Below are 27,076 nucleotides of genomic sequence, written 5' to 3'. Positions count from 1 at the left end.
ATTAGCTGGGCATGGTGGCGTACACCTGTAGTCCCAGCTACTCAGGAGGCTGGGGCAGGAGAATTGCTTGAAACTGGGATGCAGAGGTTGCAGTGAGCTGAGATTGTGCCACTGCACTCCAGCCTGGCGACAGAGCAAGACTCTGTCTCAAAAAAAAAAAAAAAAAGAAAACATTTTCAACCATAGGATCATTGAGTATAAACCAGAGGGACCCCATGAAAAGTAAAGTCACAGAACTAACCCGGGTCTTCTGAAGCTGTCATATTGTCACTGAGTAATGCCTGAAACGAATACTTCCTTCTTATCTCCAGACCACTCTAATCACTTAGACTTAACCCCGAAGGATGGAGTAAGGAATGGCAGAAGTGTGAGGGTAAATATCAGAAATGGGATTAGAGTGTCATCCATACAATATTTGTTAATGGAAAAAATCTAGACAAGTCATGCCTTATTTTTAGGATCACGAAATAGTTGGAAATATCCAAGAATTCCTGGCATCAAAAGGGCATCTTTCAAAATGTCATGTACTTCGGAGTCTGTCTTTTGCTCTTCATTTCACGGTCTTCCTTATAAGCCTCAAGAGCCACAGTTGACTGAGTTTGAGTCAGGTGAACACTACAGCCTTTTGATGCCCTCTGCAGCCTTCCACCATAGCCTCCACTGTCATGCCAGTGACCATATGGTACATCTAACCTGAAAGCCAGTGTCCTCCACTTATTGGTACTTTTTATTGGTACTCCACTTACTGGTATCTGTATCCAAATTAATTACTAGTGCATGCCTCATCTTTCTGTAAATCTCCTATTAGGTTGCAGGCTAGTGGCTTTCACACTTGCTTTATGGAGCTCAAGGGGTTCCAAAGGAGATGCCTGTGGGGCTGCCATGGATGGTGAGGGCGAGGCCCATGCCTGGATGTCTCTGGGATCTTCACCCCTATTTTACCCCAACTTCAACCAGAGTAATTATACTTAGGTAACATATTATCCTCTATTTAGTATTCATCTGGTAAAATGATACCTCTGCTTAAATAAAAACACACTGCGAAACCGCAGATAAAAGTTGTAGGATTTGCTCTGACAAAGACAGCCTAGAGCTGGAAGTGATGGATGGGCATCCTGTGTGAGGAATTACTGGCTAAGCCAGTAGTAGTTAGAAGTACAGGTTTGAAACTGAACTATGAGGCATGCAAAGTTTGTATTTCCCATTGGCTATAAACTGGAAACCAGATAATCATGGTGGTGTGTAAAGGCTGGTAATGCTTAGATTGAAGGTTTGAGTGACAGGCTGTTCTAGTTGAGGGGATGCATTTTAAGTCATAAGCTTTATGACAATTTTTGTCAGTAGTAAGCACGTTTGCTAGAAAGCAAAGTTGTAGGTCAATGAATTGTTGCTGTGTTTATATTAACACTGTATGTACTTGGATTAGAAAGTTGACATCAGCTCACTTACTCTTGGAGATGTATTGCCCACAAACTCAAGGATTTGTAGGAGTTTAGGGGCTCTATTTTTTTTGTTGTTGTTTGAGATGAGTCTCACACTGTCAGCCAGGCTGTAGCGCAGTGGTGCGATCTCGGCTTACTGCAATCTCCACCTCCTGGACACAAGCAATTCTCCCTCGGCCTCCCAAGTAGCTGGTACTACAGGCGTGCGCCCCACTCCCAGCTATTTCTTTTTTTTTTTTTTGAAAGGGAGTCTTGCTCTGTCACCCGGCTGGAGCACAGTGGTTCAGTCTCGGCTCACCACAACCTTCGCCTCTGCCCTCTGGGTTCAAGCTGGGACTACAGGCACATGCCAAACGCCCAGCTAATTTTTGTATTTTTAGTAGAGACGGGGTTTCACCATGTTGGCCTGGATGGTCTCGATTTCCTGACCTCCTGATTCACCCACCTCAGCCTCCCAAAGTGCTGGGATTACCGGCGTGAGCCACCGCGCCCGGCCAAGTTTAGGGACTCTATTAAGTATGCACAGTTATTTCCTTCTAAGTTGACATTAAAAATTTGATGTAATCCCAGCACTTTGGGAGGCCGAGGCGGGTGGATCACGAGGTCAAGAGATCGAGACCATCCTGGTCAACAAGGTGAAACCCCGTCTCTACTAAAAATACAAAAAATTAGCTGGGCATGGTGGTGCGTGCCTGTAATCCCAGCTACTCAGGAGGCTGAGGCAGGAGAATTGCCTGAACCCAGGAGGCGGAGGTTGCGGTGAGCCGAGATCACGCCATTGCACTCCAGCCTGGGTAACAAGAGCGAAACTCTGTCTCAAAAAAAAAAAAAAAAATTTGAAATTTGCCACTCAGATATCAGAAACCAAGTTTTAATTTCAATCACACAACAGAGCAAAATTTTGGTTTTCTTTGAACACATTCTACATTACACAATCTGAGAACTAAAATCAATTTAACCTAGTTCCTATCTCTTTTATGAGCTAAAATTAGAAGTATCAAAAATATGATTTGAAAACTAGGGCTGTTGCTGATTAGTCATATTTTAAAATTCAGAATCTAGAGATCTTTGACTTCATTTCCTGGAGTCATGGCAAACTTCATTTTCCAGTGTAACCGTGGGGTGATACATGTGTGTTATCCTTAGAAGGAGTCAAATATCATCATTAAATAATCCATAAACTAAAACTTGTTTTCATGATCCCCTACTAGAAGTCAAGCCCATTTAAAGATCTAATAAATAAAGAGAAGAGAAACCTTAGCAATGCTCTCACAATACCAGGACAAAGAAGGAATACAGGTCTCAGTTTTCAGACATACATATGCCGCTGTGGCTCATTTCTTACCCATGTTTGTATTGCTTCTCTGGGCTGTTACTAGATTGAAAAGAAACAAAAAGGGTGTGTAATAAATTTTTTAAATCCTAGAACTTATGGAGGCCGAGGCAAGTGGATCACCTGAGGTCAGGCATTCAAGAGCAGACTGTCCAACATGGAGAAACCCTGTCTCTACTAAAAATACAAAAATTAGCCAGGCATGGTGGTGCATGCCTGTAATCCCCGCTGCTTGGGAGGCTGAGGCAGGGGAATCTCTTGAATCTGGGAGGTGGAGGTTGCAGTGAGCTGAGATGATGCCATTGCCCTCTAGCCTGGGCAACAGGGTGAGACTGTCTCAAAAATAAAAAAGGGTTCTTGTTTTAGTGTACCACTTTTGAGCTGGTTGGTATTCATTAGCTCACCCTTATACCTCCTTTTCTCTCAACATAAGATAAAAAATGCCACCACAAACATTAGCTTTTCTTTGTGATGGGCTCTGTAGAGTAGAATGCCACCATAGGAGGGTCTAGTTGTGACTCTTTTGCAGGGGAATATTTTTTCTTCACTGGTCTCAGAATTTTAGGGAATCACAAATCATCATCACCTTTATCATCATGTCTTTGTAATCGTTTATTGAATATTCCACTATTTGCCACATACTCTTAATACAGCCTCCATAAAATTTACAATTTTTTTTCCATATGTTTGTATACGTTGATACATCGTCAGGGAAATGCTTAGAAGTGAGTACCACTAGCTGCATTTTATAGATGACCAATCTGAGGTACAGAAGCTAGGAAACTTCAGTTGCAAGTGGCAGATCTAGAATTCAACTCAGGGTGGCTTGAATCCCTGGACGCTGACTGTGAAGCTTCCTGGCCTTCCATCTTGATCTGATCTGAGATAGGCGTAGCACTGCGCAGTCACCTGGAAGCAGAGAGGACGCCTTCAACACATCACCGTGATGAAGGTGCTAATGTAAATTTCAAGACTAACTGTGCAGAGCACAAGTCACTTGCATTCTTGCCAAAATATTCCATTTTTAAAATGTTTCTCTTTTGGTTCTGTGTGTATAATACCATCATCCTGAGATAGCCACTGTTAATATCTTCTAGATAAGATTGAATTTTATATCCTTCCCTGTGGAATTCAAATGCCCTCCTCAAGGTTTCCCCTGTGAATTCCCAGGTCACTTAGATTCTTTTTTTTTTTTTTTGCTTTTTTCTTTTGAGACGGAGTCTCGCTCTGTCACCAGGCTGGAGTGCAGTGGTACGATCTTGGCTCACTGCAACCTCTGCCTCCCAGGTTCAAGTGATTCTCCTGCTTCAGCCTCCTGAGTAGGTGGGACTACAGCCACGCGCCACCACGCCTGGCTAATTTTTGTATTTTTAATAGAGACGGGGTTTCACCATGTTGGCCAGGATGGTCTTGACCTCTTGACCTCGTGTCTGCCCATCTCGGCCTCCCAAAGTGCTGGGATTGGCACTTACATTCCTATAGTTACCTCTGACACTGAGCTGTGGCTTCAGTTTAATTTACTTTAGTTCACATACTCCCATGCTCACTCTTGTGCTTCTCTGTTCAAATTGGTGTCAACCCCGATGTGCAGCTCAGCCTTCTACCTCAGTTAAAACCAAGAATAGCAACAGTTTCTCTACCGCCAGACAGATATACAGGTACAGATGGACATACAGACATAATCATAAACACAGAGACATAGGGACTGACATGCATTTGTGAGTATTGTGAGTTCAATGCACTGAGCTATTTGAGACAAAGCAGTTCCTACAGAGGCAATGCAAACAGCTTCACAAGTGTCAGTCACCCCTGTCTGTTCAAGTCCTTCAGCTGCGCATTGTATTACTTGGCCTTTCTCTTTTCTTCTCTTTCCTTTTGTGCCATCCATTGGAATTTTGATTGGGATTACATTAAATTTATGAATTAATTTAGGAAGAATTATCATCTTTCCAACATTCTACCTTTCTACTTAAGAGCACAAAACATCTCTCCATGTTTTTAAATCTTTATCTTTTGATAAAACTTCATGGATATTTTCACATAGACCCTATGCATTTCACATTGTGCTATTACATTTGTGACTTACTAAAGTATTCTTGCCTTCTGGGGATAAACCCTAGCATCTATAGAAGGTAAATCATTTAATAAATTGCTGAAATAATTTGCTAATATTTTATTTGGGATTTTTGATTTTTCAGAAGTAATATAAGGAACAGTTTACTTTCTCCAGCTCTTTTAGGTTAAGTAACAGAATTATACTTAATAGATTTCTACATTTAAAAAAAGTTCTTATATTACATAAACTCATTAGTAAAACCAGCTGCCCCTATGGATTTTTGGTGAGATAAGTTAGGCTTTTTACTTTTTGAGTTCTTTAGGAATTTATATTTCCTAATAAAAATTATTTTATATATATTTTTAAACTTAGCTGAGAATTGTTCATAGAAGTTTCCTGTGATTAAAGCATCTTCTCAACAAAAGCTATTTTACCTCTTGTTTTACTCTCAATTTTACTTACAAAGAGATCTCTGAGGTTCACTGTTGTGAATTCCACCTACACCAAGGAACATCTTTTAGAATTCTCATTTTTCTCTTTAGTTAGATTTATTATTTCTCTCTGCCTTTCCTGCGTTGTATTAGTTCTTTTAAAACTGTTTCTTGAGCAGAGTTCTTGATTTATCTATATTCAGTAATAAGCAAAGTATTTAAATCTACAGCTGACAATTGAATAACACAAGTTTGAGCATCATGGGCTACTTATACTCAACTTTTTTTCAACCACAGATGGAAAATAAACCCACATAAACAGAGGGGTTCAACTTTTTGTATATGTGCATTACTAGAGTGGCCTTCAGGAAGTGAGTATGTATGAATTTGGTTGTGCACAAGTGGTTCTGGAACCAACCCCTTGCGTGTACCATAGATTCGTTGTTGCAGTTTTGAAAGTAGGATTCTTATTTTTTATTTTCTAGAAATCTCGTCTTTTTACTTTAGATTTTTTTCTGAGAATTAATAATTATTTGGAAGACAGCTTGATAATTTTTACTTTTTGAGATGGAGTCTCACTCTATCGCCCAGGCTGGAGTGCAGTGGTGTGATCCTGGCTCACTGTAACCTCCATCTCCCAAGTTCAAACAATCCTCCTGCCTCAGCTTCCCAAGTAGCTGGGATTACAGGTGTGCACCACCATGCCCAGCTAATTTTTGTATTTTTAGTTGAGAGGGGGTTTCACCAGGTTGGCCAGGCTGCTTTTGAACTCCTGACCTTGGGTAATTTGCCCACCTCAGCCTCCCAGAGTGCTGGGATTACAGGCGTGAGCCACCGCACCTGGCTGACAGCTTTACAATTTTTAAGAAGCTGGTTTTCTTTTTTTTGGTTGTTCAACAATATATTGTTAAACTTTATTGTGTTGTGGTGTGGGATTGGTTTGCTGTAGTTTGCGAATATCATATGGAAACTTTCCTTTGCTGGGCTTCAGTGAGTTGTGAGAGAGAAGGAGAGCGAGAGTGTGTGTATGTATAGCATAGCAGGAGTAACATGGTTGATATGCCACTGTTGTATACTAGTTCATCTGTATTAGTTGTTAAAGAATGAAGTAATTGTGTATGATTTGGTAAATAACGCTGCTTGAACCTCTTATGTTCCCCTGTCCTGCCACCTTGGCTTCCCCTCAACAATGAAAGGGTTAATGCTAGCTCATCAGGGTTTTTCGGATCCATTTCCTGGTGCTCAGATCAGTGTTCGTTTTAATTGGTTGGTCGGTCCAGGTTGAATTTCACCTTTAAGCAATGCCAAACTTACTTAAGTTAAGCAGATTGAACTATATAATTCCTGATCTAAAACAGGTGCAAAATAAATAGAAACAGTGCAGGCGATTTCGCTTGCCCTTTTAGTTCATATGCCCCACTCTGAGCTCAGTCCCAATTCTTGTTTTCTCTCTTACTGTCACTGTGTTTGAAGGCATAAAGTTTTTATGCTGCCTGGTTCCTGAGTAGCACTTAATCTGATTCTCACCCAAAGAAACAGTGATCTGTTCCTGAAACTTACATTAGCAGAAAAGAAAAAAAACAAAGAAACAGTAATCTCTTCCAGTGCTGGAGGAAAACCTAGCTGTTACATTGGTGGATAAACGATACATGCCCACATTTTCCTTTATGGGTTGTTTAAAGGATTGTCAAGAGTCCTTTTGTCTATACAATTTTCACCATATGCACAGATCTTTGTAACGCTGACTCCTATAGAATGTATTGCTCCACTGGCTATACCTGTAATTATAAAGGCATATATATCTTATATAAAGATATACATATCTTTATAATTCTTTAAATGTTGTTTGATTTTTAGTCTACTTCATCTGTCAAAATTTGAGTGCTGTGATACTATATTCCAAAACTATTGCGCTTTCCTTATTTTTTTTACTTGTAACAGTTTTTCCTTTATATATTTGATTCTATATGATTTAGAGCACAAATATACGTAACTATTATGCCTCCATATTGTTGACTTTAGTTTCTAGCAACATAAAAACTGTTCCACTTTATGCCTTCTATTTTGAGTTCTACTTTGTCTGAAAGTAATATTATTTTTGCTTTCTTTTCTTTCTTCATTCTTTTATTGATCCTTTTTTCTTTTAATTTCTTAAGTTCGTTGCCTATCTCTTTGTTTTTAAGATTTTATGATTTTTATTCTAAGTGAATATTCCACAAGCATCATCTTGGAAAATTTAAGTTTTTTTCTGCAGTCTCAGAGTTTTGTCTATAGGTCATTTTAAACATTTACCTTTAAATCATAAATGATAGTCAATCTTCCAACATAGTGTTTTACACTTTTTTTTTACACTTTCCTGTTTTCATTTTTGTTTCCTTTCTTTTGCTTATTTGGTTTATATTTTGTTTACATTTATCTTCCTTAGTCATTTTGATGTATACGTCCTGTTTTTTATTTTATTAATGGCCACCTTCAAGTTTTTCAAAAGTACTATTTAACCTATATTTTTTTATTTCTAATAACAAATATTGAAAGCATATTTTGAACACTCCCGTATCAGTGAGGAACTCTGCACACTGTAGCTTTCTCTCATCTTTCCTTTTCCCTTCCAAGTCTTTGCTAATTTACTATGAAATCTGAGATATAAGTTACTCTTTGCAGTAGATATTTTCAAGAGGAACTTTGATTTAAAATATAGTTTAATGATGAAAATACACTTTCCAGTCTAATTCCATTGGCCTTTATGGTTACTAGATGTGACAATAAGTCTATTGACTATTTTGGTTAGCATTGTAGTTACACATTTCAAAAAATATGTTCTTGTCTTTAGTGGGAAGTTGGAAGAGACTGACAAGGGTGCTAGTTAAATGACATTTTAAATCTGAGGTCCAGACTTCAGAATTAATGGATATACTTCCATTATATGATGTTGTTCATTAAGTATGACCTAACATTGATGTGTTTTAAAATCCTTTCTTTAATGAAAAAAGAAGCAGGTGTAATGGTTTTGGAGTTTTAGTTATAAAGTTCTGCACATTTAAACTTTATTTTTTGAATTGTGCAAAGTAACAGAACATAAATCCCTATGACTATTGAGATTTCAGCTGCATCTTGGAAGAGATTAGACTTCAACAGATAATATATGTAGAGAAAGGCATCCTTGGCAAAAGAAATAATGTCAGCGGTGTCCAGGAAAGGAAAGCTTGCAGGGAGTTTGGGGCTAAAAAGACCAAAGGTAAAAATTTGCAGTAGTTTCAGTGAGAGAATGAGGGTGAAAAGGAACATGGGGGACAATACAGAGCTAGAATGGACAGACAGTGAACTGGATATAAGCAGTGAAAGAGTTGTTGACAATAACCTGGAGTTTTTAAGCATCTGTACTTGTGAAGGTGAAGCTTTAAGAGACAAGAGAAAGAGTGCAGGCTGTGAGAAGATACTAAGTTCATACTGGACATGCTGCATTTGAGACACCTATCTAGATGTCTAGCAGGCATAACACGCATTTATTATTGGGAAGACAGAATTAGAGACCTAGATTTGGAACAGGTGCTAAGCAGAGTCCTGAAAGTTGGTGAGATCACTGTGAAAACGGAAATGGGGTCTTCCGTAGCACTGGTCAGGCCATAATTTCTGGGCTAAGGCCATAGCCACTTGCTGAGTTTTGGCAAGGAGGGTGAATGGGAAATGAGATCCAGCAGAAATCTGCTATTTTAGATTCGTCGTCTTACACGTGGGCCAGAGAGTACTTGTGTTTCTACTGGGATGATCAAAGTAGTAAGGCGAAGGGGTTCCCAGTCAAACAACGCACGTGGAGAAGCTGCTGTGTCCAACTCTGATAGGAAAAACGAAGAGTTACAAATTCTATTACTGTTCAGGATGTTTTATATTGGAGATCTTTAGTCACCACTGTTGCTTATTTTGTCTAAGCCAGTTTCCTCATTCGTGGTATGGAGGTATTGTGTCTAATTATTGTGGTGGTTGTGAAAACTCATTAAAAACAATGCGTTTAAAGTAACTAGACTGTGGTATGTACTTAATAAGTTATAGATACTATATTATTAATGATTTCCATAACTATTCATGTGCCATTGAAACACTGCTGTTGTAAAACATAACTAGCAAACACTTGATAGTAGTGATTTGCACACTGCTCTTTAAAGAAATAGCCAATCTAAGGAAGTGCTCAAAGGGAGTGCTTCAAGATTGAGGGTGCATGTACAAAGTTGAGCTTCTATTACTCTATCAACCCACAGGAAGCATGGTGTTATCTGTTGGTGAGTGTTTCTCGAAATGAGCGTAGGTAGACCTGAAAGCACCAGGGGAGGGAGCAGTGATTGAACCTAGAGAGAACATTGGCAAGAGATGCGTGTCCACAAGAACTGTGGCTTCTGTAGACGGCTCAACAGAGACGGAGCTGGGGAAAATAAATATCCTGACCACACTGTCCTTCCACCTTTCTATGTCCTGCTGGCACTTTCCATTAGCTGAACCTAGTGGGACATAGGTAGCCATCATGGATCCAGGGTTGAGTGGAGAAGAGAGGAGAGCAGCCAGAGAGGGGCACACCTTGTCAGAATAAAGAGGAGAACCGAGGAACAGCCTGGTTTTGGCATGTGAGACTCATACACTATGATGCTTAAATTCATGTCCTAAATGTGACTTAAGAAAAGACCCAGCCCACGACCAGAATATCTGATTTGAACATTTAATGAAATTGCCTCTCTGGCTTTCATGTTTTGGATGGCGCTTCCTCAAGCGACTGCACATATATATATTTTTTTACATTGTCTACATAGGAAGATAAAGAAGGAGTTGTTCTCCTAAGCCATTAGCGTGATGAAATGCATGGCAACTGCTGTACGTAGGATCATGGCCTGTCACACTGCCATACTTACTGGTTACCAAGTTTATATAGTCAGTAAGATACAACCCCTTCCCTGTGGCACCTGGCAGGTTTCCCAGGGCATAGGAAAGCACCAGCCACGTCCTGAAGGCTGAGCAGGAGTTAGCCAGTTGGATGTGGAGAGAAGTGTTGGAGGAAGGCAATGCAGACAGGGAGTATAGCTCATGAAGAAATGGAAAAGGACTATATGCACAGAGTGTAGCTCATGCGAAGCTGCTAGGGATGATGCCTAAAGAAGAGCTCCCAATGTGTTTGGAATGATGTCCCTGCCATTGGAATAAACATGGGGATTGGTAGGGGCCCACGGGGATTACACTTAATACATTTTTACCTGAAGTTTCTCAAGAACTCTCTCTTAATGAATGCACATAGGCCTGTGACTCTTGAGGCATTTAGGCCTGCAGTTTGATAGACGACACACAGACACCAAATCCAGTTGGAACTCTACCTGGCAAATGTATCTGGAGTTTGGAAGCACACAGGATTTTTTAAAAATTGAGGCGAGGGAATGTGATCAGACAAGCTACTTCCCAAATAGGTGGCACACAATCACAGAAAGAATAAACATATGGCCTGGAAGACAATAGATTCCAAAATTGTAAAGCAATTCCTAAGCTAATGGTACAAGGCCGGAGGGCTCTGAGTCCTTTCCCACTACTGAGCTAAGATCCTGTCCCCTCTAGTGAACTGCAGAATTATGCTTCAGAACATGGAGCTACAGTCCTGTGCAATAGGGATGAGAAACAACTTATAGGGAAGGGAAAAGATAATTCTTTGAGCAAAAGGCTGGCAGAGTATATTTCACGGACAAGTTGAACAAAGAGAATTTCACAAGACAGTGTTGCCAGGAATAGAATATCGACTGTGCAGACACTTTTAAAAATGAAGAAAATGTGAGTCGGGGGTTCTTGGGCTTAAAGACACATATGAAGGCTCTTTGGGTTGGGTTAGGTGCGTGGTCTCCCTGAGACTCATTTGGCAAAGGCCCAAGGAGCAACTTCTTATGCTGATCTCCAGATAGCCCCATGATCTCTCCAAGGCTGCCACCATACTCCAGGCTGGTTGTGAAACTGCTTTTCCAGAATTGCTTGCATGTGCAGGGAACTGGTCTCCTGTTAAGGTCAGCCCTGTAAAAAAGAGGGCAAGAATCAAAGGCGTCATGAAGGAAACACAGGAACTCTTCCTTAGCTCTTGCCCGGCCTGTTTCCTGTCCGTGTGGGTTTGAAGTGTGGGGGTGGGTCGGCACACAGCAGGACACAAAGCCACAGGCCGTCCCTCCTTCTAAGGGTGCCTAGCTCCAAGACCACTCTCAAAACAGTCTGCCTCTGGGGCTGACTTAGACCATAATTGCACACAGATTTACTTGATCAAACTGGCTTTGTGCCATGATAATACAAATAGCCCTTTACGCAGAAATCAATGATTTAGAAGCTATCGCCCTGTTTTACATATGAGGGAAATAAGACAGAACTTTAAGACCAACGTTCTTAATGACTCCACTGTCCTCTTAATCATGTCAGGGAATCAGTAATTCACAAAATAGTTGTCTGGGTTTAAGATGGATTGCTTTCAATTACTTCTAGAATTGTTCCAATTCAATTCACACATATTTAAAATATATAGTCTGTTAAACACAGTGCTTGGTGCTGGGGAGTTGAAGACAGGGAGCTCACTGTCTAAGGAAGGAGACAGACTTGTCAATGTTTAATTAGAACAGTGTCATTAGATTGATTCTTTGTGTGTACCTTCCTATAAATAAAAATCATTTTAAAATTACAGAAGAAAAGATATATAAAACTAAGCATGCAAAGCAGTAAGTGAATATCTTCTATGCTGCTGCTTCTCTCAATCCCATGTGCCCAGTTTTATCAGCCCCAGATATCACTGTTATCAGGTTGGTGTATGACATCTAGGCTCTTCTCTATGTTTGGCCAAGATGTCATTGTAGTGTTCTACATCTCGTTTTCTTCGCTTTATATTTCAAGGCTCATGCAAACTTAGAATACTCTAGTATATGTATGTACCATGATTTATTTAGACATACTTCTGTTTATCAACTTTATATTGTTTACAATTTGTGGCTATGTGCTGCAATGAATATCCTTGCCACATCTTTGCATATTTCTTCTGGTAAAAAAGAAAGATACGTTTTTATTATATTTTTTAGAATTAATATACAGTATAATTGGCTTTCGTGTGTATACAACTCTATGAGTTTTAACACATATACTCATGTATCTGCCACTTTGAACAGTGATCAGGATACAGAATAGCACCATCACTTCAAAAAACTTTTTTGTGCTGCCCCTTTGTAGTCAAATTTCTCCCAGCCCTAGTCCTTGGCAGCCACTCATCTGCTCTTCACCCCTACACGCCTACCTTTCTTAGAATGTCATATAAATGCAGTCGGACAGTAGGTAGAAGATGATTTTAGCTTCTTTAATCAGCATAATGCCACGTTGCTGCAAGTCGCAATAGTTTTTTTCTTTTCATTTTTGAGTAGCATGAATATACTATAGCTTGGTTATGCATTTATCCACCGAAGGATATTTGGGTGCTTCCAGTTTGGGGTGATTATAAATAAATAGAACTGCTATATACATTCTTTGTATGAATATAAATTTTCATTTCTGAAGAGCAAATGTCTATGAGTAGGATTGTTGGGTGATAGGTAAGTGTATGTTTAACTTTATAAGAAATTGTAAACCAATTTCCACAGTGGCTATACCATACATTTTACGTTACTTCCATCAATGGACAAGACGTACAGTTGCTACACATTTTATCTAGCACTTGGTATTATCAGGTTTTATTTCTTTTTGTTCTAATAGGTTTGTAACAGTATCTCATTGTGGTTTCACTTAGCATTTCCTTAATGGTTAATGATATTAAACATCTTCCTGTGTGCTTATTTGCCATCCATATATTTTCTCTGGTGAAGTGTCTCAAATCTTTTGCTCATTTACAAAAATTGAATTATTTTCTTATTGTTGAGTTTTGAGAGCTTTTTATGTATTCTGGATGCAAGTCATTTGCCAGATACCTGATTTGCAAATATTTTCTCTCAGTTTATAGTGTGCTCTTTTATTTTCTTAGCAATGTCTTCCATAAAGTTTTAAATTTTAATAAAATTCACAGTATCAATTTCTTTTTTGTTAATGGTGTCTGTGATAGCTAATTTTTGGTATCATAGCTAACAATCACTTTCTAATTCCAGTGTTGTGAAAATTTTCTCCTAATACCAAAAGTTTGGTATTTTAATGTTTTACATGATCTATTTTTAGTGAATTTTTGTACACATGGGTGGTTTTAGGTTCGGGTTTTTTTTTTTTTTTTTTTTTTTTTGCATATGGATGTCTGATTGTTCCAATATTATTTGTTGAAAAGAAGAACTTCGTTGAATTGTTAGACATTTTTGATGTGAGTTGGTGGAATATGAGTATAGTTTAATTGCTGAAAGAAAGGAGTGAAACCAGTCTGCCTAAATTTCAATCTCCGCTCTGCTACAAATTAGCTGTGTAACAATCGGCATGTATTTAATCTCTCTTTGCCTTAGTCTCCTTGTCTGTTAAATGGAAACAGTCATAGCACTTATTCCATAGATTGCTATGAGGATTGAGTTAATTATGTGTGACACACTGAGAGTAGTACTTGACACATAATTAGTTATGAATTAGGGTTAGCTTTTACATAATTTTTCAATTATTGTAGATATTGCAAGCACATCCTATAAACATGTTTTACTAATTACACTGCCCATCAACAATATAGATGTTTCTACTTAACAGGCAGCACCAGATATTATGATGTTCTCCATTCTTTGATAATCTGAGAGACAAATAATGAGATGTCTTTTTAGTTTGTATTTTGAGATTTGTGGTCAGGTTAAACATTTTTTTCATCTTTTCACATGTTATGAGTATACGTATCAGCTTTTGATGAGCAACAAGGCATCCAAAACATAATGGTAAAACAGCAAACATTTATTATGACTTATGCTTCTGTAGGTCATCTGGGAAACTCTTTGGCCTGAGCTGAATTGGTGTTTCCTCTAGCAGGTTAGTCTGGGCTTCTCATCATGGTCTCAGGGTTCTGTAGAGCAGCAAGAGAGTGAAAGCCCAGTGGGCAAGCACTTTTCAAGCCTCTGTTTATGTCAAATTGACTAATGCTGCATTGAGCAAAAGAAGTCCCATTGACAAGCCCATATTCAAGAGATGGAGAAAGAGACTCCACTTCTTGATGGAATGAAATGCAAACTATTCTTCAATTGACTGCAGTTGGCTATTTGTGTTTCCTCCTCTGTGAATTGCTATTGGTTCATTGACTTATGAAATTTCTTTATATGTTACACATATTAACTCCTTAAGTTTTACATGTAACAGTATTTTCCTACTTCATTTATGTAATAATCTTTTGATGTGTAGGAGGTTTTGGCTTTTTCTGTGATCAAATCTATCAGTGTTTTTATTCTTCATGACATTGGATGGCCAGACTGTAAGCTTTTTGAAGGCAGAAACCGTATTTTATTTTTTATTATTTTCTTGACCCACAGAAAGCAGCACGGAGCCCACCCCATAGTAATAATTAACTTTATTGAATAAATTTATTCAATAAAGGCCAGACTCACCCACTCATTTATTTAACTATTTATTCATTCATCAATATGTATGGAGTACCTGTTATGTACCAGGCATTGTGCTAATTGTTAGAGATACAATGATGGGCATAATTGACTTTTTGATGGTGTTTAGACTAAAACATGGTAGGTAGGTAGTAATGGAACTTACTATCAATGAGACACGGGTTCAAATTCTCTTTCTACTTAAGTGACCTTGGGCATATCCTTAAACATTCCTGAATTTCAGGGTTTTTTAACCTATAAAATTGAGTGTAAATGCCTTCCTTCAATAGTGTGGGAATTCAAGTGAACAATGTTTGTAAAGCAGTTAGCATTGTGTTTATTATGTGTTATATCATAAAAATTGTCAGCTTCCTTTTCTACATGGTATTATCTCAGGCCTGCCGGGAAGGCTTGGTGACTTCTTTTGTCAGTCTCCTCTTAGCAAATATCATAATTGTGAGTTTATTCCATCATAAACTAATTTCTTTGGTTTGCTTCTCCAATAGTTGTCAGTGAATTGTCACTTGGAGCGATTCTTGCTTATTCTCCTCTTTGTGCAGGCAAATCAATCAAATTACCTTCTCTGTTGGGAGCCGAACAACAGGGCACTGTGGTGGAGACAAAGAGTTTAGTTCAGTGCCGTCTTGGAATATTGATATGCTTGGTAGTGGTTGTGGTTGTGGGTATGCAAGTCTTTGAGCGGCATAAGGGTAGATGGGAACTTGGCAGGTAACTGAATCAGGAGAAGAGCCTAGAAAAAGAAGGTGACCTGGTTCCAAAGATGCATTTCTCCCATACGAGATATCCTGGTACTGGATGAACATGGTCCGTTTAGAAAGTGTCCCTCTCTTGAGATACAGTTAATAGGGAAGATTATGAGGCAGCACTGCCAGGCTCAGGGGAATTGGTAAGATGGCCAAAACTCCTCTCTGGATATTCTATTTCTCTGTCCTGTACCCATTCTTTTTAGCCACGTCTCCTCAAAGTCTTTTTTCTCTTACCCAAGTTTCTACCAAACTCCAGGATTCTCCAGGTGCTACCCTGCCAGATTTGTATGCATTCCAAATTTCCTCACACTAAGGACTTGGCTGTTAACATTGCTACTCTGGGGTGACAGAAGGGGCCCTGGAGAGAAATCAGCACCTGAGGGCTGGCTCTACCACTACCTTTTGTACGATCACCAACCAATCTCTTTTCTATAGGCCTCAGATTGCCTGTTATAAATTGTAAGGCTTGGCTAGGAGTGTTGGCTTATGCCTGTAATCCCAGCATTTTGGGAAGCCAAGGCAGGGGCTTCAGTTGAGCCCAGACTAGGCAACACGGTGAGACTCCATCTTTACAAGAATTTTAAAGATTAGCTGGGGGAGGGGTGGTGCATGCCTGTAGTCCTGGCTATTCAGGAGGCTGAGGTGGGATAGCTTAAGCCCATGAGTTCGAGGCTGCAGTGAGCTGTGATTACGCCACTGCACTCCAGCCTGGGTGACAGAGAGAGACACTGTCTCAAAAAAATAAAGTGTGAAGTTTGCACCAAGCAATCTCTAAAACCTCTTCCAGTGTAAACAATCCTTTATTTGATGGAACCATGCTTCCTCCACCCGCCGCTGCCTCATAGAATGGAGTATGCATGTAAATGAATGTTCAATACAGTCTCATTGTGTGGGTGCTCTGTCTATTCCCTGGAAATAAAAAGTTTCCTGCCAACTGACTGATCCTAATTCTAACTAAAACATGTGTTATTTGGCCTAGATGGAAAATGTCTGGCATTTGAAGGTGGGGAGAGGATGCCATTCCCTCCAGCAGACTGACAAGGGTCCCATTAGGCTGGAAAGCAGAGATGGGAAACGGGCATGCCCTTTGGGGAAACTGGCTTGGCACAACTCCTGGGTGAGAACAGGAGTTTGTTGTTAGACAGACACAGCCCAGTCACATCCAGAATGCCCCCGTATAACTCTGAACTCCTAGCTATACAATAAAAATGTTAGCAACTTCCTTTAGTTATTTCCAGTCTTGCACATTTTGGTATCTTCTTGTTAGTTGCCCAACATCTTCTTGGAAGGAATCTTGAGGAAGACGTTATTACTCAGAGACTTACTGTATACACAAAAGGATGATGGAGAATAAAAAAGGATTAAAGTCTTGGAAACATGCCTGGAAACTGGATTTCTTCAGGGGAAACAAGAAGGCAGAAAAGATATGAAAATACTTTAACATAGGGGTTGACACAGAGGAATAGTGCTGATAGTTCTTAGGGCCCAACACAAAGAAATGAATACCAACTTCAAGCTAAAGAAAGAACATTCTAGAAGTGAGTCCTACTAAACACCCATTTTTAAAAAACCTTGCTCAGCAGTTACCATTTTGGGGAAGATTTTTCTGATTATCTTCTCACATCTCTGTTGCTTAGCCTGGCTAACTCCGACTCTTTTAGGCCAGAAGTCCACAAACCCTCCTCCACAACAGTCAAGCTGGATACAGTTTACCATTATGCTGTCTCATAAGCATCTTGTAAATCTCTCTTAGTACCTGTCTGTATTTTTGTGTTTATGTGATTAGTTTTCCATGTCTGTCTCCCACAGAGCTTGTTTATTCATTGCTGTGTCTCCAGGGCTGAGTGCAGTACTTGGCACAGGGGAGGCATGTGATAAGTCTGCTTGGTAAATGAATGAATGGACATGTAAGCAAGTTAATGAGTGTTTTTTGAACTGAAGAAAATTTTTCTTTTTCAGGATAGCAAAAACAAAAAACAAATAAACCTAAAGTAAAATCCAAACAATTTGCAAAATATCCTGGATAGTTTGGGAATTGTCTTTGCTTCTTCGGCTCATTGCCACGGCCTTAATTCCAGAAATGCTTTTGGCTAGACCTTTTCAGTTCATTGCCATTTCTCTGATTTCTGAAATGCAGTTAGCTAAGGAAGTGCTAATCGGTATTTCAGATATTTAGAACTTTAAGATATCTACTTCTGTTACAAAGATGAGAAGACCATGAACACCTTTGAAAATTTCTAAACATAGCTAATACCAAATTTCCGAAAAACCCATACAGTTAGTTGTTCTGAAGACATGATGCATTATTCCAAACACACATTAGCAGAATTCCACCCAATACTACAATTCTGAGGTAATAAGAAACATAAGGGAATACGCTTGCAAAGCAATAATTTAACCTCCGTAAAATTTTCTCCTAGCTTGCCAACACTTTGAAGATCAGGGAGCTGGGTAAATCAGAACTTGATTATCTGGAGCTGTATCTAAACTTGAATGTGGGGGAAAGAAGGCTAATTGGAGCAAGCATGTTGTGCTGCAGTAGAGTGTATTTTCATTGATATGTTTAACCTTTATTCCCTTCATCTGTGAAAAAGTGAAAATTGATGACCTTTGAGGTTTTATGTTTTTAATTAAGCAAAATGTTTTTCCTTCCAATAAAATCTTCTATGAAGCCCAAATATATATATATATATATTTTTTTTTTTTTAAAAAGGAAAGTTGAGCAGCTCTCTGGGAGTGGGTGAGAGTGTGGGTCTGGAGCCCTTTCTGTTGATTTCACCTCTCCCACTCTCAGAAACTTCTGAAGCACCTTTTTAGAAAAAGAGAAATAACAGTTCTTTTTTTTTTTTTTTTTTTTTTTGAGACAGAGTTTCACTCTTGTTACCCAGGCTGGAGTGCAATGGCGCAATCTCGGCTCACCGCAACCTCCGTCTCCTGGGTTCAGGCAATTCTCCTGCCTCAGCCTCCCGAGTAGCTGGGATTACAGGCACGCGCCACCACGCCCAGCTAATTTTTCGTATTTTTAGTAGAGACGGGGTTTCACCATGTTGACCAGGATGGTCTCGATCTCTTGACCTCATGATCCATGCACCTCGGCCTCCCAAAGTTTTGGGATTACAGGCTTGAGCCACCGCGCCCGGCCAACAGTTCTTTTAAATGCAGTTTAACATGGCGTTTTCTCTAATTTCTTATTTATTTATTTATTTATTTATTGTATAAAAACAGCATATTCTTTATTTTGCATACTTTAATTTCAGAACAAAATGAACAAACAAAATAAAAAACCACAATACACAACATCCAATCCTGCTGTCAGAGTAGGGAAAGAATGGGGGCTTGACACCCTTGTTTCCTGCCTTCAACCGAAGGACAGGACAGAAAAACACCAGACATCAGCAGGGGGAGCCAGGTGGGAGAGGGGCACTCAAGGCTGCAGGGGGAGCCATGGGGACACTATACAAGGGCAGTTTTCCACCTATGAACTCCTAACCTACTTCTTCCATGCGAGACGCATCCTCATCACCCTCAAGAGGAGGGATCTCATCAGGAACTGCAGCACTGGGTTCCTCTGCTGCCACTTCATCTTCATCAGTACCTAGACCTAACTTGATCATGCGGTAGATGCGGTTGGAGTGGGTCTGGGGATCCTCAAGGGAAAAGCCAGAAGAGAGCAGGGCGGTTTCAAACAGCAGCACCACAAGGTCCTTAACTGCCTTGTCATTCTTGTCTGCCTCAGCCTTCTGCCGCAGCATCTCCACAATAGGGTGGTCAGGGTTTATCTCCAGGTGCTTTTTGGCCATCATGTAGCCCATGGTGGAGTTGTCCCGAACTGCCTGGGCTTTCATGATCTGCTCCATATTGGCTGTCCAGCCGTAGGTGCTTGTCACAATACAGCAGGGTGAGGATACAAGCCTATTGGAGATTGTCACCTTCTCAACTTACTTATCTAAGATTTCTTTCATGAGCTTGCAGAGGTTCTCAAACTTTGCCTTGCTCTCTTCCATTTTCTTCTTCTCCTCCTCATCCTCTGGTAGCTCCAGACCCTCCTTGGTAACTGAGACCAGGCTCTTCCCATCAAACTCCTTTAGCTGCTGCACACAGTATTCGTCAATGGGCTCAGTCATATATACCACCTCAAAGCCCCGCTTCCGCACTCGCGCCACAAAAGCTGAGTTGGCCACCTGCTCTTTGCTCTCACCAGTGATGTAAAAAGATGGACTTCTGTGTCTCCTTCATGCGAGAAACATACTCTGACAGAGATGTCATCTCATCTCCAGACTGGGAAGTGTGTGGGTATCGATTCAGGCCCACAATCATTTCTATAACTATTTTTAAATAAAAATATTCCCATGTTGATCTAATTAAACTTAAGAGTTTCTGCACAGCAAAAGAAACTATCATTAGAGTGGGAAAAATTTTGCAATCTAATCATCAGACAAAGGGCTAATATCCAGAATCTACAAAAAACTTAAACAAATGTGTAAGAAAAAAGCAACCCCATCAGAAAGTGGGTGAAGGATATGAACAGACACTTTTTAAAAGAAGACATTTATGCAGCCAACAAACATGAAAAAAACCTCATCATCACTGGTCATTAGAGAAATGCAAATCAAAACCACATTGAGATACTATCTCACACCAGTTAGAATGGCAATCATTAAAAAATCAGGAGACCACAAATGCTGGAGAGGATGTGGAGAAATAGGAACACTTTTACACCATTGGTTGGAGTGTAAATTAGTTCAGCCATTGTGGAAGACAGTGTGGCGATTCCTCAAGGATCCAGAAATAGAAATACTGTTTGACAAAGCAATCCCATTACTGAGTATATACCAAAAGGATTATAAATCCTTCTGTTATAAAGACACATCCACACCTATGTACCTTGCGGCACTGTTTACAATAGCAAAGACTGGGAACCAACCCAAATGTCCGTCAATGATAGACTGGATAAAGAAAATGTGGCACATATACACCATGGAGTACTATGCAGCCATAAAAAAGGATGAGTTCTTGTCCTTTGTAGGGACATGGATGAATCTGGAAACCATCATTCTCAGCAAACTGACACAAGAACAGAAAACCAAACACTGTATGTTCTCACTCATTTGTGGGACTTGATCAATGAGAACACATGGACACAGGGAGGGGAACATTACACACCAGGGCCTGTTGAGGGGTGGGGGGCTAGGGGAGGGGTAGCAGGGGGTGGGAGGATTGGGGAGGGATAACATTAGGAGAAATACCTAATGTAGATGATGAGGGGATGGATGCAGCCAACCACCATGGCATGTGTATACCTATGTAACAATCCTGCAAGATCTGCACATGTACCCCAGAACTTAAGGTATAGTAAAAAAAAAATCCCATGTCTTAGTTAATGGCCCATTATTCATAGCAATACTGAATAAAGAAAATGTAAATATAAAAAGTAGAGTTAAACAACATTTTGAGTTCACTACAATAAGATTTAGTGAGAAGACGCTACTAAGAAATATTAGATACAGTTCTACTTAGCACACAGAAAATACAGTGAGCAAAACATTTTAGAGCATTGTTATGCTTCAATTGTGATGCTTGGTTATTAACTTGGCAGACGTCATGCCTCAGTGGCAAGTATTTCCTTATAAACACGGACACATTTTTATGTAAACATTGAAAAGTATTTGAGGCTGGGCGCAGTGGCTCACTCCTGTGATCCCAGCACTTTGGCAGGCTGAGGCAGGCAGATCACGAGGTCAGGAGTTCAAGACCAGCGTGGCCAACATGGCGAAACCCCATCTCTACTAAAAATAATAATTTTTTAAAATTAGCTGGGCATTGTGGTGGGCACCTGTAATCCCAGCTACTTGGGAGGCTGAGGCAGGACATTCGTTTGAACCTGGGAGGCAGAAGTTGCAGTGAGTCAAGATCATGCCATTGCACTCCAGCCTGGGTGACAGGGCAAGACTCTGTCTCAAAAAAACAAAAAAGAAGAAAAGAAAAAGAAAAAAAAAGTGTTTGAGAGATTTTTGTTAAGGAAAAATAGCATTAATCTCTAAAACATGTAAGATATATGATATTCAATTTGCATCTTGTTTATAGTAAATTGTTAGCCTTCATGATAGAAGTACGAATTAAACTATTAATGAATTTGATCAGAGCCCTTTAGATAGGGTTGTGATGAAACAACTCACTATCTGTTCCCAGCAGGTTTTGGAGAGGATAGTGCTATAATGTAAGAAACGGTATTAAGCAGAGAGATTGATATTGGTATGAGCCTAGACAGGATCTGGCTTCTGGCAGTGAGTCTCAGGAAATGTCCTTAATAGCAGATTTTCTGAGTGGTACCAGATACGCAGTTGCAGCCATGCCTTTCCTGGTGTCGGCAGCAGAACTCTTACAAGAAGCCACCGGCCACAGCTGGACTCATCGTCATGGGGCCTCTGCTCTGTTCTTTCTAAAAGGCTAAGTTTGGCTTTTCTTTTTCCCTCAGCATTAAGTTTTAACTCCTTTCCCCGCCCCCCAGCATTGTGAGATCACATCACATTTCCTATGAGAGAGAAAGAGAGAAATTTCCTGTTAGAAAGAAGAGAGAAAGAGAAAGATGCATTATTTGTATGTAATTTGAGATTTGGAATGGGTATAGGGATAATCCCAGCACTTTATTTTAGCAAACTGACACAAGAACATAAAATCAAATGCCACATGTTCTTGCTCATAGGCGGATGTTGAACAATGAGTACACATGAGCACAGGGAGAGGAGCATCACACTCTGGGATCTGTTGGGGGATGCTAAGGGAGGGACAGCGGGGGGTTGGGGAGGGATAACATAAGGAGAAATGCCAGAAATAGGTGATGGGGGATGGAGGCAGCAAACCACCTTGCCATATATACACCTATGCAACAATCCTGCATGATCTGCACATGTACCCCAGAATCTAAAGTACAATTTTAAAAAAGCCTTCTGATACCGTAAATGGTGCTACAAAGGACAGAGCACTCGCTGGTGGAAGAGGGCCTCTTTAACTAGCATGCTGAACAAGGGTAGCCAAGTATAGCCAAACCTGGACTCCCAGAGTCTACAATTTCCTTTTCCATCACTGAAAGTAAAGGGAGATCTCTGAAAGGAGCAAGAGGAAAAAGAAACTAGATCCATACCTAGAAACAATTTATATACAGTGTGGTTGTCTTTTCAAATCAACTGCATTTTCTATTATTTCCTAAAGTCATTAAATAAACCATGGCCACTGCCAGTGCTGTGAGTTCAGAGCAGATCCTGTGGGTTTTGGCAAGACTCTCGACTGGCCCTAGAAATGGGGCTGGATTGAACTGCGGCTGAAAGAATTACAGTGTTTCCTTCCTCTTGATGACCCTTTCTGGAACATGCCTGGAATGCGTGAGTGTAAGAGATGAGGTGGTGTTCACTCAGAGCCATGGCTGGGCATGTGCGTGGGAGGGAGGTGTGTGCTGGTGTTATTTTTGGAGGCTGCAAGTCTACTGCTAGGTTTTGTAGCTCATCCCCTCTTTTAATGTTTTTATTACCCTAACATGTGTTCCCTCTCCTGAGATCGTAAAAGTTACTAATGAGGCTAGAAGTAAGATGGGTGCTTCAAGGTCAGGCTTGGGAACTCATTCTAGTGGAGATTTTCTCCCACAATCCCATGTAATGAGTTAATATTACCATAAAATGCAGCTGGAACTACTGCTTACATGAAGACTTGACTTTGAAATTTTTCTTCCTAATCATTCAGATAAAGGTTTAATTCATACTAAGATCATCCTCAAAACATCACTGCATACAGTAAACACTGGCAGTTGCCATTAAAAACAAATTGTAATGAGGACTTTATACCAGGTACAGCGCTTGACATAAGTAGGTGCTCAGAAATTCTGATAAATGAATATTAGTCAACCTTAAATGCTCAGCAGTCATTGATCGCTTTTCTTTGGCATTTTGTAAAAATTGTAATTTTTCCCCCTATAGACTCAGTAACTGACGAAACAGTTAAATGTGGTCACGGAGGTCAGTTTAGACTCAGGAGCACTTTCATTCTTAACCTTATTATTCTAGAATTGGGAGCTAAGTAAGTGGATGGACTTGAATCAGGCAGATCTGAAATAAAATTTACCCATCCATCCATCTACTCATCCAATGAGTACTTCAGTCCTCTATATGTTGAGATTAGGGAGAATATTCCATTGTAAACCAGCTCCTAAATTTCTGTTCCTATGCAGAACATTTGGAGTTTACCATTTAGAGAGAGAGAGTAAGTAAAATAAACACAAATTATGGTAATCTTTATGAATAAAGCAAGAGGCCAAATTAGAGAAGAATGTAATGAGAGTGTGTAGGTGTTACAGGTATGGCAGGTAGAGAAGCCTTCTATGAGAAAGTGGCATTTAAGCTGAGACCCAAAGGATAAGCAGAAGGTGGCCATGCCAAGAGCAGAGAAAAGCATTGCAGGCAGAAGGAACAGCAAAGGCTTTGAGGTAGGAAAGAGCATGTATATCCAAGGACTGAAAGACCAGTGAGCATTTGAATCTCAGCTCTGCCTTCAGTAGCTGTGGAAAATCAAACTGGCTGCTCAGTCTTTTAAGCCTTCATCTCTTCATATATAATGGTGCATACATCACAGAGTTGCTGAATTTCATGAGTATTCAACAAGATAACATGCAGCTTATTTGAATCACTTTACATCGACACAAAGGTCTCTGAGACTCTGGTTGGGTCCTCATCACTCAGTGTGCTTGATCCTTCTAGTCTCCTGATCATTTCATGCGGACTTGAGAGCCACCCATCACTGGAGCAAGAGAACATTTTTCATCCCAGATATTTCCACATTTAAAGAGGAGAGAATAGGCACAGACGCTATCTGCTCATGTTACAACATTTAGAAATCAAAAAAGGGAGAGGTGGGTAAGGGGAAGAGAGAGAAAGAGGAATACTGAGAAAATAATGTGGGAGGATTTTCTTTTTAAAAATGTACGTCCTCATTTACAGAACAAATTCATAAAATGTAAAGGTGGGGCAAGGTTTTGTTTTTATATTTGGGGAGAGGGTAAGGTTTGGGGCTCAGTATTCAGGAAACAATAAAGAGAAATGAAATAATGATCACTGATTACCCAATATATAACAGACATAGTGCTTGGCAAGTTACACATTATATCTTATTTAATCTTTACAAGAATCCTGAAAGATAGGTCTTATTTGCCTTGTTTTAAAAAAGGAGTAAAGGAGGCCTGGTGGGATATGCAGATTTCACTTAGTCACTGTCTGTCTCTTATCTGGAGGTGTTCAATGTGGAATTGAGCGATTCTTTAAAAACGAGAATCTCTACAAGGCATCCATGTATGTAGTTGATATATTCCTTTAGAATACTTTATTATTGTGACAGTACCACAATATAATGACTAATAATGATTATAATTTCATTATTATTAACTCATCTTAATGCAACAAACATTCCCTGAATACCCAACTATGTCTAGTGCATGGCTTGTTGGGGGAATAATGGGTAGTCCTTTGCAACTAGGGTATGGAGTGGGGCAGGGGAGGGTAGCAGGGTCTAGCTGATGAAGGGTCTTGATGCCTTGGTAAAGAGTTCTGGATTCTGTCCAATGGAAGATAGGCACATGGTCATAATAGCATTTTAGAAAGAATCCTCACACACATTTTTAAAGACAAGGCTTTGTGAGCACCAGTTTACCCTGTGGGGTCATGTTAATAACCTTAGGTCAAACATTATTCTCTCTCTTTTAGGAGCTGTTGAAGGTGCCATGGACTTGATCTTGATCAATTCTCTACCTCTTGTATCTGATGATGAAACATCCCTCACCTGCATTGCCTCTGGGTGGCACCCCCATGAGCCCTTCACCATAGGAAGGGACTTTGAAGCCTTAATGAACCAGCACCAGGATCCACTGGAAGTTATTCAAGATATGACCAGAGAATGGGCTAAAAAAGTTGTTTGGAAGAGAGAAAAGGCTAGTAAGATCAATGGTGCTTATTTCTGTGAAGGGCGAGTTCGAGGAAAGGCAGTAAAGATACGAACCATGAAGATGCGCCAACAAGGTAACATGCCCCTAAGTTATGGGCAGGTGAGGCCCACTGAGGCACACACACGCCTCTTGTCTTGGCAGCTGCTTCCTCGGGGGCAGAGATGCACTACCTGAGTGCGGCGCTTGGTGATCTCGTCTGTCTCTTTCCATGCGTCGCTGTGTCTGGTACCTGAAACGTTAGAAATAAAGGAGACTATCCAGTCCAGCCCCTTAAGTAGACATTGTGCCTACTTTGTGAGATGAAATATTTCATATGTTCTACCAAGGGCTTCATGGTCCTTATGGATATACGACTCTGTTACATGTATGTAATATGAAAGTCAAAGCAATGAAAACAAGCGTTCATTGCCAAACGACTGGCTATTCTGAGCTTTCTTATTTGACTTTTCATGTGCTACATTGCTTGTCCCTAAATACCCTTAAGGGAAATTAATATTTTCGAGAGAAAAATATGATATAAATAAGAATTTTAGAAGGGGAATATCCATTAGTAGCTTAATTTCGTTGGTTACTTGGTGAACCAATTTTCTATTGCCACAATTATGCTGTGTAATATAACCACAAACCACAGTGGCATACAATAAGCATTTATAGCTGTGAGTCTAAGTCAGCTGTGTTGGTAAGACAGATGTGTTGACCTTGGCTGGGATTCCTTACATATATAATGCTGCCTGACTACAGGCTTAGTAGGCTGGCCTTGGCTGGGCAACTTTGCTTAGTTCCTCATATGACAGCAGCTAAGGTAGGCGTGTCCTCATGTTGATGGTAGTGGTACAAGAGAAAAATAGAAACACATGAGGCTCCTTGCAACCTAGGCTCAGAATTGTACACTATCACTTCTGCTTCATTTTATTGACCTAAGCAAGTTAAGCCTAGTGTCAGAGTGAGAGGGCGCTACAGACTGAAATGACAGTGAGGGCTACAAGGAGGGATGAAGAATGAGGGCCTTCTTTGAAGGCTGCTGTTCTTGGAGAAGGATCATGATTTAATTGTAGCAGTCGAGTCCCAAGGTCCAGCTCAGAAAACCCCAGAACTTTTCAGGAGGATTTTGAAAGCCTCCCCTAAAGGAGGATTATTAATACTTGCTACCACCCCGCAAGGCAATGATGTGATGAAGTCGTTCTCCCTAAATAAAAGTGGGTCCTAAGCTAAATCTTTAGACCAGTCCATCTATGTGATGGCAGTTGAAGGAGATGGTGTTGCAAACATTATTTGCTAATTGTATTCTAAGGTTTCAGGCCTGGACAAGCAGGCAGACTTGTGGTGCTCTTGATGCTGTCTGCTGGGAGAAAGGTACAGAATTCCAGCTAAGGTGGCCTCTCTTTGTGCTGCCTGGAATGATCTGGCCTCTCACCTATCAGCCACTTTGTCTGGGCTGCTGATTCCTAAAATGAAGAGGTCTTTTCCAAATTAATAACACTATAACCACAGGGGCTGTGGACTGAGGACTTGCCATTTCATAAAATAATGACAGTGAGAGC

General features: G+C 40.1%; 2 protein-coding genes across 4 annotated transcripts in view; one reads left to right on the top strand and one right to left on the bottom strand.

Moving 5' to 3' along the window:
* TEK (TEK receptor tyrosine kinase) overlaps positions 1–27,076 on the top strand; it is a 113,310-nt gene that overhangs the window by 19,001 nt on the left and 67,233 nt on the right. For all 3 annotated transcript variants that reach the window (XM_032300009.1, XM_032300012.1, XM_032300010.1), the window contains exon 2: positions 25,297–25,608. In XM_032300009.1, the coding sequence (XP_032155900.1) occupies positions 25,297–25,608 (312 nt within the window). The remainder of the gene's footprint in view (positions 1–25,296; positions 25,609–27,076) is intronic.
* On the bottom strand, positions 18,765–19,835 carry LOC116566035 (putative heat shock protein HSP 90-beta-3). Its single transcript, XM_032300013.1, has one exon. It carries the CDS (start codon positions 19,408–19,410, stop codon positions 19,039–19,041), a length of 372 nt encoding a protein of 123 aa, XP_032155904.1. The 5' UTR covers positions 19,411–19,835; the 3' UTR covers positions 18,765–19,038.

Source organism: Sapajus apella, unplaced genomic scaffold (genome assembly GCF_009761245.1).
Source record: "Sapajus apella isolate SASKATOON/1434 unplaced genomic scaffold, GSC_monkey_1.0 scaffold42, whole genome shotgun sequence".
Lineage (NCBI taxonomy): Eukaryota > Metazoa > Chordata > Mammalia > Primates > Cebidae > Sapajus > Sapajus apella.
Note: the sequence above shows the minus strand (reverse complement) of the source record. Positions and strands in the feature narration are given on the sequence as shown.